At 43.7% G+C, this 16739-nt stretch overlaps 1 protein-coding gene across 1 annotated transcript in view; it reads left to right on the forward strand.

Moving 5' to 3' along the window:
- Nucleotides 1-16739, forward strand: part of Dnah3 (dynein axonemal heavy chain 3) — a 169665-nt gene that overhangs the window by 147292 nt on the left and 5634 nt on the right. The window contains 6 exon segments of the mRNA XM_032892767.1: nucleotides 1172-1397; nucleotides 5843-6087; nucleotides 7929-8045; nucleotides 12642-12796; nucleotides 14175-14342; nucleotides 15836-15978. Coding sequence (XP_032748658.1) covers nucleotides 1172-1397; nucleotides 5843-6087; nucleotides 7929-8045; nucleotides 12642-12796; nucleotides 14175-14342; nucleotides 15836-15978 — 1054 coding nt within the window.

Consider the following 16739-nt stretch of genomic DNA (forward strand, 5'->3'; position numbering starts at 1 on the left):
ATTTGCAGATGTGCAACAGCCATCCTTCTCTTTGACTTATTGATGATTTTCTCATGATCTTCCCTCTATGCATCCATGCCTCCCCTAACCCCCACTTCTTCTTAGAAGGACATCAGTCACCCATACTGAATCAGGGTCAACCTTAAAGATGTTATGTTAACCTAGTTGCCTCTATAAAGACTAACCTGTAGTCACAGACATGAGAGAAACTTCAACGAGCTGAGAGTACCATTTGGCCCACTTCAGAGGCTATACCTAATCCTTGAAGTATTAACCCTGATTGTTCTACGCTCTGACTACCCCTTATCATGTTAAATTATAGATGGCTTAGTCAGGCATATACTTTTATAGTGATTTCTTTATAACTAAATGTATATTACTTTGTGGAAACCTCATATAAGTTAATTTTTATGAGTGTCCCCAGAACAAGACAACTTTGTATATATAGATACTGGTGCTCCAGGGATTTAATTTAATGTGAAATTTCTCAGCTAGAAACTCCCCAACTAGAGATCACTGTGAATTCATGTCCCTCATCTCCATGTGGAGAAAGCATCTTGTTTTGATTTCTCTCTGGAGATTTATTCAGTTTTTCCACCACAGCTTCAATTCAGTAGCAAGCTCCCATGAGCTAGGAGCCGGAGTTTTGGCCTTTTTAGTCTGAAACCACAGCCCACTGAGGATCTTAACTTTACACATAAGTCTTAGTTCTAGCTTCTTGCTCCTTAAGAGTTCAAAGACAGAGCCCTCAGGCTTCATGGGGCAGATTTGTAATCTCAGCACTTGGGAGAAGGGTCATGTGTTTGAGTTAGTCTGGATTACATAACAGGAAATATTGAATAACAATAATGATGAGGATGATAACAAATGACAATGACGACGATGATGACCACGATAATATAATAATAATAATAATAATAATAATAATAATAATAATAATAATAATAGTCTGTGTGTTTAGAGAAAATGCCAAACAAGAGTTAGCTGTTGATCCATTTGCCAGGGCCTGTAGATATCTACTTCACCAAAAGAAATACTGATTTAGTAGTTAACAGAGGCTGATAAATTTATTTCTAAATTCAAAATGTCTATGTGTCTCTCAGTTTGCATCATGACTATTAAACTGGTCTTAGCTGGCTATTGTTTCAAAAATATTTCTTCTTGGCCTCAGGTCTGCTGAAGTTTGCTGATGATCTTGGCATGGGAGGTACCAAAACACAGACGATCTCCCTTGGTCAAGGCCAAGGTCCTATTGCTGCCAAAATGATCCACAAAGCCATCCATGAAGGGACCTGGGTGGTCCTACAGAACTGCCACCTGGCTACAAGCTGGATGCCTGCACTAGAGAAGATCTGTGAGGAGGTGATTATTCCTGAGAACACCAACCGGGATTTCAGGTGAGATGCCCTTCCATCTGGGTAAGGCCATGGGACCAGCTCAGGGTCTAGACAGCATGCTGGTGGCTGACAGGACAATGAGGGAAACAGCCCTGCCCTTGAGAAACCCTGAGCTAGAAGAGGTAGCTCATGGGAGAATCATGTCGATGCATGTATTTTTTGCTTTTCTGTTGCTATGATAAACACCATAACCAACAGCAACATGGGCAAGAACGTTATTTCACTTTACACTTCCGGGTAGCAGTCTGTAGCTGGCCTTTCCTACCTTTGTAGGTTCTTGGTTTTCCCACCCTTTATCCCTGCCAGTTTGACCAACATCACTAAAGAAAGAAGGATGGAGGGAGGAAGGATGGAGGGGAGAGAGAGGGAGGGAGGGGGAGGGAGGGAGAGAGAGAGGAGGGAGGGAGGAGAGAGAGAGAGAGAGAGAGAGAGAGTCCTTGAATCTAATTTCTTCTTGCTTCTTCTTTGAACACAACTACTAACAAACTACAGCCAACCCCTATGAACAACCAACAACCAACAACCTATTGGGGCTCTAGCATTTATCTACCCTCTGAAAAGTCCCCAGGATTCTAAAAGTCACACAATCACAGAAACCATCTTCAGCTGGCAAAACCATGCTCCTGCTAGAGGGCTAGGCTCACCACAGTCAGCTGCTGGGAAGCAGCCCCACATTCCACACCTGGGATTAAAACACAACACTTCCTTAAAATATTTCTGAGTTTTTTCAAAGAAATGAAATTCTAGAATTCTCCCTACAACAGCCCACCATGGCAAGAAGTCAGGACAGGAACTCTGGACAGGAACCTAGAGCAAGAGCTGAAGCAGAGACTATGGAGGAATAATGCTTTTCCCTATAACCTAGGCTCCTCTGGGTGTAGTCCACAGTGGAATTGGGTGCTCACCCACCAATCACCAATCAAGACAGTCTCTTATGGATGTAGCCACAAGCCAATATGATCGAGGAAGTTATTCAGCTGACGTTCACTATGGCCAGATCTCTAGGTTGTGTCAATTTCCTGTTAAAACTTATCATACCTGAACAAGAACCCATAGGCCACAGAAAAGGGATAGGTCTGAAGGATTGGGTAACATGAATAGGAGTGTTCAAAGAAAGACATTTCAGTAAGTAGGGATGGCTGTTTTGAAAGTGAAGGATAGAAGTTAGCCCATGACTCTGAGGAACATGCTGGGGGAGTTGTTAGAGAAAGTAATGCCTTGAAGGCAGATTAACTGTCAGAAAGGCTTTGGGGTTTCATTTGTTTGTTTTAGCCGGAAATATGGTGGTTGTCTAAGGACCACACAGTCACAGGTGTTCCTTTGTTTTGGTACGGAAGCCTGAACAGGTCAAAACAGGGCGTGACTTCAGATGTTTAAAAAAATGCTTTTGTTCAGGGATGTTCATCATGACAAGAGGTTAAGGTCACTCTGGGGCTGTGCCAGGACAGGGCATGGTCCAGGGACAGATGAGTCACCTTTCTTCCTTGCACTTTGTTCTCAATTTCCTCTTAGGGCTTTACTGCCAAAAAGGAGTCTGAATTCTGGGGACAGGAAAGTTCAAACTGAGGTAGGGGACAAAGAGAGATCCAAGCTGCTAGAGAGGCCATATAGCATTTCCTCCTTTAGAGCCAACCTGCTGCTCACTGCTGGGGTACAGGCCAGACCAAGCCAGATGCTCCAGAGACAGCAAGCCAGATGTGTCCAGAAGGAAGGTGGACACATAGTCTTTTCAAATCTCCAACAGAGTTCTGTCCAAGGCCTACAAGACAAGAACTCATGTCCACCCCTGTCCAATGTGCAGCCCAAGTTTACCTGCAGTTGCATCATCCAAGGGAACACATGAAATGTCTGGGCCATGGAGGCTGCAAAACAGGCTGCTGGGGATGTTGCAGCTTAAGAATCACACAGTGTGCCTGATATGGTGGCACATGACTTGAATCTTAGCGCATGAAAGAAAGAAGCACACAGATCTCTCTGAGTTTGAGGCCAATCTGGTCTACATAGTGAATTTTCAGACAGCCAGAGCTAAGTAGTGAAACTCTGTCTCAAACAAGGTATTTTTCCATATTGGGTAGGATGACACAATACCATTGTACCCACCCTGAAGGCCCCAGCCCTTGGTGGGGCTCATCTGGGGTCCCTGTGTTTAAAATCACAGGCCAGCAAGAATTAAAGGAGGCCAGATCTTTTTGCAGCAGGAAGGCTGCCAATTGGAAGGCGAGGAGGCCACAGTTACCAGAAAATTCCCTGTTTACTTCTGGTGAGGATGAGAAGTTCTGCATAAACTCCAGCCAGATAGCCTTTCCCCCTCCAACACTAGCTGAGAAATGGGGGTAGTTGAAAGGTCACAGAGGAGTATCCCATAACCTTCCTTCCCTGGGACCATGCAGATGGTGAATGTGCTTTCACTTCAACATCCAACCCGTGCTTCCTAGAATCTTTAACCTGGGACTCTTCAGGCCAGACAAAACCCCCAAGCGGTGGCTTAGAGGTCAACCAACCATTGGAGTTGACATCTGTCAGGGTGATTCCTAGAAGACTCCAGCAATCTGAGTGTAGAATGTGGTAGGGACCAGCATGATCCTTGGAGGCCAAAAGAAGGGGTCAGAATGGGTTCAATCACCACTAGACTACTAGAGTGTGTTAAGAGAACAGTGCAGGCTTATTTTCTGGAGGTCACCTTGTGGTCAGTGCAAACATACAGCCAGTGTGGTTGAGTAGAGGAGAGGATTTTACATGGGCAGAAATTTACCATGCCCTTTTGAGGAGCTTCACCAACAACCACTGAAGAGGAAGACAGCAAGAAAGGGAGAGCTGGTGTCCGGACAGCAAGCACTGGGAGGTTCTGTATGGTGCATGTGACCTCAGATTCACTGCATAGAGTGAATCCCTTGACCAGCAGTGGACAGCAAAGTCTGGTGTCCTAACAAGCTCACATGCAAAATTCTTGACCAGGCAGTAGCTGTGGGACCCAGGAAGACCTGTCCTCAATGACGGGCTTAGCAGAGAGGCACAGTGCTGTGGGTAGTGACTCAGATGGACTTGTCTATAGATTCAAGCTTGGCAGAGTTGACATAGACCTGGAGGGAGAAGTTTTACTCTTAGCGGGAACTGTCTTCAATCATGTTTACAATGTCCAAGGCCACCTCTGACTCACATACCAGCATCTCTCTACATGTCCCTGCTGCCCAGCAGACCTAGACAGCAGACGCCTTCCTGTGGGGGTGTGAGGTCCAACTCAGGACCACAGGAACTGGAGAGAAGACACAGAGCCTGGGTGCCCTTCTGTAGCCAACACAGGTTCAAGGTCACCTCCTAGAATGCCCATCACCACCTCCTGGCACTGACACCTTAGTTCTACAACTGAGTTCTTAAGGGCTCACAATGAGGGATTTGGATGCAGTGTCCTGTTGTAGGACCATCTCCTCCCACAATCTGATTGGCCTGAGACTATGTCCTATTAAGCCTCCACTCACAGGCAACTGCCCAGAGCATGCTACCTACATAGCATTAGGCGAGTCACTCTGTGCCTGCGCCCTTGGATCATGCTCAGTCAGATAGGACTTGGCAAGACTGTTTTTAAAAGTTATTCAATTATTATCATTGAAAGTACCACTTGCTGTAGCACCATTGCTCACTCCTCTAATCTGTATTTCTGGACTTCGTGAAGTTTTTAAATAGTAATTGTACTCATAGACTGAACAGTAGAACCAGACAGGCTTCAAATTTACTTTCAACTCAGTCAGGTTTGCCTTATTCCAGACCAGGAATTTGATTGACTTGTGAGCTAAATTCAGCCTGTTACATTTCTGACATGACTTGCCATCTAATTTGTAAATAGCTGGAAAAAACTCTAAAAGTTTAATAGTTTATGACACATGAACATTATATGAAAATCAAATTGTTTTCCATATGTAAAGTTTATTGAAAAAAACTCATAGTTATTCATATACTGTGTCTAGTTTACTTGAGCAGGTACTATGTAAATCAAAGTCTAAACTTTATTATTCTGTCATTTGTGATGTGGTTAATAATGGTAGCTATTATATTTGTTAGTTTACCAATGCAACTTATTCTGTTACTCTGAACTGGTTGTATCTTCTCTTAGTTAGGGTTTTATTGCTGTGAACAAACACCATGACCAAGGCAAGTCTTATAAAGGACAACATGTAATTGGGGCTGGCATACAGACTCAGAGGTTTAGTCCATTATCATCAAGGTGGGAGCATGGCAGCATCTAGGCAGGCATGGTGCAGGAGGAGCTGAGAGTTCCACATCTTCATCTGAAGGCTACTAGTGGAAGACTGACTTCTAGGCAGTTAAGATGAGGGTCTTAAAGCCCACACCTACAGTGACACACCTATTCCAAAAAGGCCATACTTCCAGACAATGCCACTCCCTGGGCCAAACATAATCAAACCATGACATGCCCTTTGCATTTCTAGGCTCTGGCTAACCAGCTATCCATCAGAGAAATTTCCTGTCAGCATTCTCCAGAATGGAATCAAAATGACCAATGAACCCCCAAAAGGACTCAGGGCCAACCTTCTGCGTTCCTACCTCAACGATCCAATCTCAGACCCTGTGTTCTTCCAGAGCTGTACAAAGCCAGTCATATGGCAGAAACTGCTGTTTGGACTTTGCTTCTTCCATGCCATCGTCCAGGAGAGGAGGAACTATGGAGCCCTAGGTGAGGCATGACAGTGTGTCCAGGTGTCTGGGATGGACCACAGATGGGATCTGGAGGTTGGCACTCAGATGGCATGTGGCCAGTAAGATAATTCACATGCTCTGGGAATGACTAAGGAAATATGTATGCTAAGTATGAATTATTTGTCTGGAATTAAAATTTCACTTAATATCCCCCCTCCCCTGCCAAAATCTGGCAACCTTATAACCAAATGTATGTATGTGTATGTGTATATGAGTGTGTGTATGTATGTATGTGTGTGTATGTATATATATGGTGATATATATGGTGATATATATGGTGATACCCAGAGGGGTGGGGAGCATAGAGACCCGAGTCTGACTTCCATCCCAGCACCTACATAAACGGTTGGCACGGTGACGTGCATTTGTAATGTCAATGTTGGGGGGGGTGGACTGCACGTACTATCTGGGCTTGTCAGATAGCCAGCCTAGTGAGCTCCAAGTCCCAGTAAGAGACTCAAAAAAAGATGTATGGTATTTGAGAAATAATATCCAAGGTTAACCTCTTCTTCCACATGTATGCACACAGGCAAACACACATAAAAATGATATTCCAAAATTAGGGGATCTCTGCCTAGTGAAGTAGACAATGAGAGGAACATATTTATTTTAGGCACAATAACCATTCTTCCAAGAGTTTGTCACCAAGGAACATACAGCATTTCAGTTAACTGTCATTACATGTGCATAATGATGAAAGACTGAAATACACCTGGGCACTTGCCTGTACTTTAAAAAATCATAATGCATTTACTTATCAATGAAAACCAATCAACTAACCTTGTTAGAAGACCATCAAACTGTTGTCATCCTGGCCTCCATGGCCTGTCTCACCCTTGAGCTGCTTCTGATCTTGTTCAATAGATTTGGAGGACCCACAGTGGGGGATGTAGCAGTTCATGCATCCTCTCCTCCCACCCCTTTCCTCCCCCTTCCACCCAATTCCCTCCTCCTCCTATCCTCTCTCTCCCATCCCTATCTTCCCCCTTCCACTCCTCTCACACAGAACTCTAGAAATCTATGCAATGATTTATCTCAAAACCAACTGTTCATTGTTTTTCCCATCATATGAGTTTTATTAAGTTATATTTTTAATTTAAATAACATTGTTTAGGAGTGAATTAATTTTCTTTGCAAGGGGTGGAGAGACGGTTCAATGTTTGATAGCATTTCCCCTCTCACACAGGACTCAGCTTCACTCTCAGGGTGGCTCACAAATCTGTAACCCCAGTTCCAAGGGATCCAATGCCTCTACAGGCACCAGGCACACATGTGGTGCACAGACATACATGCAGGCAAAACTCTCATAAACATGAAACAGATAAATACATCTTTAAAAAAATCCTCTATGAAAGCATTAACCCTGGAAGTTCCATGGCAATTCCTGTGGGGCCGGCCACACAGTTCACAGTTCTTCCAGGGATGCAGGAAGACATTTCTGAGCCAGCTCCGCTCTGCCACCCAGCCATGGCTACTGCTCTCAGCTATGCTGTACATGTTATTTTTGGAGCCCTGTGCTTTACCACAGTCTTCCAGGCAGGCTGAATAAATTTGTCTCACAGAACCCAGGATGTTAACATCTTCCTTAACAAATGGGGAGATCCGTAAGGAAACCAATTCTAGGATGGGTATTTTCTCGGGCAGAATGGCTGCCATTTTGGCAATAAATCAAGGTAAATAGTTGGCTGGGTGCTAGATACTCAGAGGGCTGAAAGAGGCCCTTGATCCATAATGATGCTTACCTTACATGCTCAGTCTCTGAGTGGAAATTAAGAGCTCTCAGCTCTGAAGCCTGTAATTCTTCTCTGCCTCTTTCAGGTTGGAACATTCCTTATGAATTCAATGAATCTGACCTGAGGATTAGCATGCGGCAGATCCAGATGTTTCTCAATGATTACAAAGAGGTGCCTTTTGAGGCTCTGACCTACCTGACAGGTATTTATGGACAGAGATTTGCTGCCCTAATCTTCTGGTACCATTTCCATGTCCCTGCTCTTCAGCTCCTAGCCTCCTACCCTCCCTTACTCATTCAACAGGTACTGATCTCTCGTTAAGGTTTTGTCATGTTGGATACAAACAAAACCCGAATTATGATGAGGCTAGTGTGGTCAGGTGATTCACAGTCTAAGATGGTAGGAAAATATAAATAAATAATGTATAATATATGACAATACAATGTTAAGTACACTGACAGAAGGACTTATGGGTTGAAGAGATAGTCTATCAAGTATTTTCTTTTTTTTTTTTTTTTTTTTTCGGGCTGGGATGAACCCAGGGACCTGTGCTTCCTAAAAGCGCCTACCACTGAGCCAAATCCCCAACCCTATCAAGTATTTCTACATGACTGTGAAGACCTGCACGCACCCTTAGAAAGACCCAGAACACACATAAAGAGCTGTGGCATGTGCTTGTAATCCCAATGCTAGAGAGGCAGAAGATGGTTAGACTTTGCTAGCCAGCATCGTAGCATAAATAGCAAGTACCAGGACAGTGAGAGGTGTTGCTTCATAAAGCAAGGTGGACAGTACCTGAGCAGGCATGATACCTGAGGCCTCCACACATAAGTGCACATACAGGCACATGTAAAAGATAGAAGGGCTGAATGGGTGGCTGCTCTTCCACAGTACTGTAGTGGGCATGTTCTCAGATAAGTACTGGAGAATCCAGGAATGCTAATCACACAAGGTTGTCTTCTCAGTAGGGGAAATGTATACCTGGTTTCTACCCAGAAGGCTGAGAGTGGATGTTGTTAATAACCTGGTGGCCTTTGCTACCTGTAGAGCACACCCCAACACCCCAGAATGTTTCTCTCAGACCGTCCATCCGTGCACCTTTATCTTTGTTTCTTGGTTGATAGAGGAGATGCCGAGTGTACTTTATAGCCCAGTGACCTCTTTGCTATCTCTGTCAGAGACCACTCTAGATCCTAGATCCATAAGCTATAAAATCCATCTTCATGGTAGATAGAGGTCGCATGTACTCTGCAAAAGAGTTTTCATATCTGAAGCTTTACTGTGCTCATGGAATTATTGTTCATGGGAAGCTTCTTTCCCAAAATTGTACTGGATTTAAAATAAACTGACACGGTGTCACACTCCAGAAGTTTGAGCAAACACCTACTAAGTAAGTCATGCTGAACCAAGTTTCCTTCCCACCTCCATGAGGATCCTTTGATGCTTGCAGGGATCCTCAGCCCCCCAGGACCTGGGTTTGTTTTCCAGCACCCACATGGTGGTTAGCACCTGTCTGTAACTCCACTTCCAGGGATCCAATGCTTTCTTCTGGCCCCCTCAGGCACTGCACACATGGTGCAGAGACATACATACTGGCAGAACATCCATGAACACAAAGTAAGAATTCTTAAACATTTTAAGAAAGAGAAACGTTTTAAAACATAAAGGCAATACCACAATTACATCTCAGAGTAGGGGAAGACAATCCTGGAAAACTTGTAGAAGTTTTAAGAAGGGTCAGCGTGAGGACTCAGTAGTAGATTTATAAAAAGAAGGAAGAAGAGGAGAAGGTAGGGAGGGAAGAAGAGTATTTTCAACATGAGATCTTGAAGTGGGGATGTTATAAGCTGATTAGATCAAAGCAATTACTTGGTGATTTTTTTTTACCCTTATCACTCAATATATACTAGTCTGCAATATAGAAGAATTCAGACAGAAAAAGTTTGCTCGCTGTCCTCAAAGAATACACAACAAAATCCCAAGGAAAGAAGAGAAAATATAATGTACTGCATTAACTAATATACTTTAGTCAAGGGTCCACACGTAGCTCAGTAGGAAGATTGTGTTATGTTAAAGATCTTAAACAGGTTCCCCCTTCAGGTTCACGAGTGAAGAGCTTGTCCAGATCCTGTCACCAAGCACTAAAATTCCCCGAGCATTTCTGCCCCACATCCTTGGATAGTTGGCAATATCTGAAGGCGGATTTGGTTTTTTTGTAATGAAGAGGAAAATGCTATTTATATCTAATGAGGAGAGGCCAGAGGTGCAGTTAAATATTCTATAATATGCATAGGACAGCTTGTAACACAACATAGAATTGTCCAGTCCAACATGTTGATAGGGCAAAGCTTGAGACCCCTTCATTTGAGTGGTTTAGTAATGCAATGCTACCTTGACTTTAACTTGGTACCCCTAAGACAAAAGAGTGGCTCTTAGCTTGGTAAAACAACTTCAGAGAAGTGGGCCTTGTACAGAAGGCCATCCCGGGGCTCCTAACCCCATAGAATGAGTGCAGAATTGTCCTGGAAGATGGTCTTTGTAGAGACTGCCTGAAGTCATTAATTAATCACTGTGCCAGCCAGCTTGGGGGCCAGCTTTCCAACCATACTCTTGAGGATAAGCAGCCCTGGCTGGGGAAATAGTCCCCAAATCTCAGTGATGAATTACATCAAAGGTCTACCTCTTGCTCGCTCCTTTGCACATCAACAAAGATCTCTGCTGCTGTCGTACTTATCTATTGGGCACACAATTAGTAGAAGCTCTAACAGTGTTTTGCTGTCATCTTAATATATATGTATACAAATACATGTACATATCATATAATATTCCATAGTGTAGGTGTGTGTATATATAATATATATGTATGTATATATATATAATATATGTATGTATATATATATAAGTATATATACATATCATATGGTCATACTAGAAGTTAAGGCACAAGAACTTGTCATTCAATTCTATCCAACTTCCTGAAGTCCAGAGGAAAGTAACTTTCCTATGGACCAGGAGAGACAAAAGAGTAATCATCCAGCATCAGATATGAGTGAACGCTGGAATTTGCCACCCATATTAACAGATGATATAGGGTTTATCTACAAAGAGATAAAGTGAGATGAGCTGAAGTGAGCTACTCTTAACTTGGTAAACTTTGTAAAAAGGACAATATAGAATTTAGAGACAGAGCTACATCCTAGCTCTTCTAGGAACCTGTGCACTTATTACAAAAGGAAATGCAGTTATAAAGAACTGAACCGGCCTTAATCAACATAAATCCCAGAGCCTGTACGTGTATCCTGGGTAGGAAATTTCACTGATGGGGAAGTTTGATGGGACCCGGTGCCATGATCACAGGTATATCCAGCACTGACTATGGGGAAAGGAGGATGCTATTCTTATTTGCTGGAGAGGAGTAAGTTGCTTGTAATGAGGCTGGATCTTGCTGTGCAGCACAGGCTGACATTGAACTTGCCACCTTCTTGCTTTAGCCTTCAAAGTGAAAAGCATGTGCCACCTTACCTAGCTCAAAAACCACTCTCCCATTCTCTTCAAATACTGTATGTAGTATAAGGGTTGATATAAACCTCCTTATAGTTGAAACTGTCTGCAGTGTGTTCCAGCTGAACTTTGCTGGAGTCCTGGGGATGTTCATAGAGCTACAGAAATTCACATGACCAGGCTCAGAGTGCAGCTGCCCCTGTACTCAGTATGAGCTTCTGGTCTCGTAACCCCTGTCCGAGACCCACCTCCCAGGCAATGAGGCTCCTCGAACTTGGACCACTTACCCTCCTCTCTAACTTGATTTTAGTTTCCCTTCTTGGAAATGGGAAAATAAACCTATTTTTCTGGGTGCCCTGTACATTCATGTGTGCATGTGTGTGTGTGTGCATACATGCACAATCTGGGTTTACTGTTCCCTTCAAATAATTACCTAATTCTTTAAATTTGTTTTTGTATGTATGTATGTATGTATGTATGTATGTATGTATGTATGTATGTATGTATGTATTTGTAGATACATCATTCTATGTAGCTCTGGCTGTCCTGGAATTCATTGTATAAACCAGTCTGGCTTTAAATTTACAGGGATCAGTCTGCCTCTGCCTCCCAAGTGCTGTGATCAAAGGTGTGTGCTACCACACCTGATGAATGACCTAATTCCTTTTATAAAATCTGAATACAGAAAGCTCGGTCCCATAAAATGATGTTGATGAGGAAGAGGTGGCTCAGAGTTGAGACAGTAGTATGTGTGGAAGATAATCTCGTCTTCCTAAAATATGTATTTGTAAACATCATATCTTATCCACTGGGTCCTGCAGTTGTCACCACTGCTCTCTGACCAATAAGCAAAAGCTACTGTCAGAATTAACTCAGGACCATCTCATTCCAAAATCTTTAGCTTAATTCATATTTTACACACACACACACACACACACACACACACACACACACACACACACACACACACACACGCACACACACACACACACATATTTAAATACTCAGAAAAATAAATGCCTGAAAGATTCCGTCACATGAATAGCTATCTTTGATGATTATACCATTGTTTCTTCCAGATCAACTCTCTATCTGAACATGTACTGGTTTTGATAACTACCGTGATACCCAAGAGACCTTTCCAACCAAGGCTGGGTATGGTACCAGCAACCCAGTATCTTTGGACCTCCTGTGCTCCAACAGGGTTTCTTGGCGAGAAGAAACTGCTGCTCAAAGCTAATGCATACGTTCACAGCCGTCCTTGCGCTTAGCTTCTTCTGCTTTCTGTTGCTCCCAGGGGAATGTAATTATGGAGGCAGAGTGACTGACGACAAAGACAGGCGTCTCCTGCTGTCCCTCCTGTCCACATTCTACTGTAAGGAAATTGAGACTGATCACTACCACATTGCTCCAGGACAGCCTTACTTCATCCCTCCCCATGGCTCCTACCAGGTAAAGGATGTGCCTCCATCTTTGCCCTCAGAGGGACTGAAGCTAGGGGCTACAATATTTCCAAGGAAAGCCCAGGTATTCAGACTTTCTTACTAGGGTCCATAATCTGTTATTAATATTCCATGGAGCCTCCAAGAGAGATACTGTCACTGTTTAATGAATGTTGAATACTGGGGGGCAGATAGGGTCTTTCAAGATATGAATAGATTCTATCTGGAGCGGTGAGGAGAGAAAGGGATAGTTAAGTGAAGGCTTATGAGGATTGCAAGATGGCTCAGAGGACAAAGTGCTTGATGTGCAAGTGTCAGGACTACAGTCTGGATCATGCAGAGTCCACATACTAAATGTGGAACTTTACACCTGTAATACCAGCACACACATGGTGGGAGGGAGGCAGAGATATGGAGATTGCTGGAGGCCTGTGGTCCAGCTAGCCTGGTAAACACAGTGAAGAAGAACAAGAGGCCTTAACTCTAAGAAGGTAAAAGATGAGGACCAACACTCAGGGTTGTCATCTGACCTCTACATGCACTTCATGGCACATGCCTGCCTGCCTGCCTGCTTGCATGCGACACATGCACATGCACACACACACAAACACACACACGCATACATACACACACTTGCATACACATACATACACTCATACATACACACACTCGAATACACATACACAGACAAATACACACATTCTTACACACACACACACACACACACACACACACATGAAAGTAAAGGCTTAGTAGTGAACAAGTTGATAAATGCAACTGAAATAAGGGCTCAAAAGGTGGCAACAGAAAATCTGGCCATGGTGGCACAAAGCCATAATTCCAGCTCTGACTAAGCTAAACTGGAATTGTAGATATGAAGCCAACTTGCACTATATATTTATGTGTTACCTTTTTTAAAAAAATGACTAAAGAGAAAGGACAGAACAACTCCATAAGGAAATAAGAGAACTATGAAGACAAGAACTGTGGAGGAACACAGCAAAAGACCCCACTCTTCCCACTATGAGCCTTCTTTATGACACTGTCTCCCCATTGACAGATAAATAGAGTTGGGATTTTAGATGCCTGCCTCCAGTTTACAGTTAGTTTAAAACTGAACACTGGGATCCAAACCCAGATCTATGTTAACTCTAAAGTCAACAATTTAGGAACAGAGAGAAGGCCAAAGGAGGGAAGAAAACTGCTCAAGCCTATCAGATTGCTCTTCGGGAAACTGCATGAGGATGGCCTGGGGTTAACTCACCTGTTCTGGCTAAGAAATAGAGGCAGTGCTACCGACTTTTTAAGAAGGGCTTAGCCAAGCCCTGGGCTACCCCGTAGGACCTCAGGGGATCTACATCCATACCAATTGAAGATTTCCTTTCCAGTCATACATTGAGTACCTCAGGACCCTCCCCATCACAGCACACCCTGGAGTATTTGGTCTCCATGAGAATGCTGACATCACCAAGGACAACCAGGAAACCAACCAGCTCTTCCAAGGAGTGCTGTTGACTCTGCCAAGACAGTCTGGAGGGAGTGGGAAGTCTCCTCAGGTAACCAGGCTTCCCTCTGGCGGGCATTCAGGACTACAGGTGAAGGCAGGAACAAAGAACCCTGGGATCTATCTCTGGGCTGGGTGCTTCGGTCCTACTGCCAGGTCCTTAAATACAGAACACAAAGGAAACAGCTCCCACACTGCTGGTTATTTCTATAAAAATCTTCATGGATTTTCCTATATACATACCACTTATACTCTGTATCCATGCTTTAAAACTAAATGCATTTTGGCTCAGAAATTTTTAAAAATCGCAACTGAAAACTATTAGCAGAGACTTAGTATAATTTCCATTAAGTTGTGGTTGGGACAGAAGGAAGAAAGAAGTTCTTCTGGGGTGATATTGCTAGCCAAAGTCCTAGAGCTGAGGCTTTGGTGGCCTCTTGTTAAAGGGAGAAATGGATCCTTGAGAGTTAGAGAGCTGTCAAATTAGCACCAATCTGAGACCTTCTGTTTGGAAAGAATGGAAAGAGAAGGATATCAAGACTTGAAAAGGTTAATTCTCTCACCATGTAATTCAACGTTGTTTACAACCACAGTTGGGCTGGCATACTTCTAGCAGTCCCAGTGCATACTGTGTGAAACACTATCCTATTCGGAGTATAAGTGACAAAAACAAAATCAAAATCAAAAAAACCTTATGAGAGGTGACATGATCTGCCAGCTTCATGGCCTTCATAAAATCAATGGGAAAGCCAGACTCAGAACTGTGTCTCCTGTCCGAGACACTCTCTCTCTCTCTCTCTCTCTCTCTCTCTCTCTCTCTCTCTCTCTCTCTCCTCTCCTTCTCCCTCTCCTTTCTCTTTTCCCCTCCATCCCTTGCTCCCTCCTCCCCCCTTCTCCCTCCCATCCTGTCTTCTCCTCTTCCTTCTGAGCTGCCTCCCATTCAACACTTGTCAGTTTCTTGCTGACTGTGCTCCTTCACTTTAAGTGTAACTGGTGTGGATCACACCAGTCTGGTTAGTGTGTCCTAATATAGGGCTAGGGAAGGAACTGCTATCCAGCCAACTAACCCCACCAGGGTAGGGGAGCTATCAGGCTCTGCCTCTTGGTCCACTGTCTCATTCCCTACTTGGCTAATTCCAGTGCCACAGGCTTGTCTTGCTCAATGCTAGAGTTAGACCTACTACCTTCCCAAGTGTCACTGGCATTGAGAAAGACCTTCCAACTTTGAGAGCTGTGGGGATTCTCTTTGGCAGTGACCTTGAAGATAGGGCCAGTGTTCAATGCTGTCCTGAGGCTACCGACTGATTAAGGAATACCCTGTCTGGCCACAGCTGCAAGGACAGGGCTGTTGTTGCTCATTATTTTGACATTTTGGGAAATGTCCTCTCCAAGGTTGGTGAGCTGATAATTGCCATCCTTCCCTCTAAGGGGCAGAACTGGCTTCTGTGGCAGAGTTCCCAGGAAGGGCCAATGCTTACATCAAGTGTGTCCAAATAAAGCCTGCTGGTGTTACTTCTCATTCCCTTTCTCTTATCTGTACTAAAGGAAGTGGTTGAGGAGCTGGCCCAGGATATACTCTCCAAGCTTCCCAAAGACTTTAACCTGGAAGAGGTCATGAAGTTGTACCCTGTGGTCTATGAGGAGTCTATGAATACCGTCCTAAGGCAGGAGCTCATCAGATTCAACAGGTGGGCCTGATGATATTGCTTGGATTTTGAAAGTTGGAACCTGTGGGGAGTACTTAAAAGGGACACTCGATAAGATATTGCTATGCAGAGAAAGTTGTTTGCCCTGCACAAGGGGAGAATTCTAAAATGGAGTGACCCTAGTGTGTTGACCAAATATTAAATCATTCCCATTCCTCTCTCCTTCTGCTAAATAGCGGAAGTAGTCATCAAAGCATTTTTGAAGGAGCCACTAGTGTCAGATATGACTCCAGACACTATAGTTCTCATTAGAACCAGACACAATAAGTGTAATATGACATTACTAATTTCTACCACTACTTTACAGATGAAAAATTCAGCAAAATGAGCTAAGTACTCATTCATCTAGATCTAGCTCTCATGTCTTCCCCTCTAACAGTTGGAACTTTTCCTTGATGGCTACCAAGATCTTCAGTGGCCTTTATCAGTGGTTGTTTCCATACCAGAGAAGAGGGCAACAAATCCTCACTGTCAATATGAGTCTACCATCCTTCCACATTTCTGGTTTCTGTCCATCCATCCATAGCAGGGGAAGTCCCAAATGGTTAGGTACCAGTTTAGCTTCTGATTCAGGGGTCTGTGACTGTGTCTTCTGGGGCAAGAATTCCTTAGGTACCAAAACCTTGAAAGTGGTCATCATTGCAAGAACAGAACAAGATAACAAGAAAGCTGTAATTAGGTGTAATAGAGATCTGGGATGCTATCCCCAGGCAACAGCTTTGCCTCCCAACTCCTTAGCAAGC

The sequence above is a fragment of the Rattus rattus genome, chromosome 2, assembly GCF_011064425.1.
Source record: "Rattus rattus isolate New Zealand chromosome 2, Rrattus_CSIRO_v1, whole genome shotgun sequence".
Lineage (NCBI taxonomy): Eukaryota > Metazoa > Chordata > Mammalia > Rodentia > Muridae > Rattus > Rattus rattus.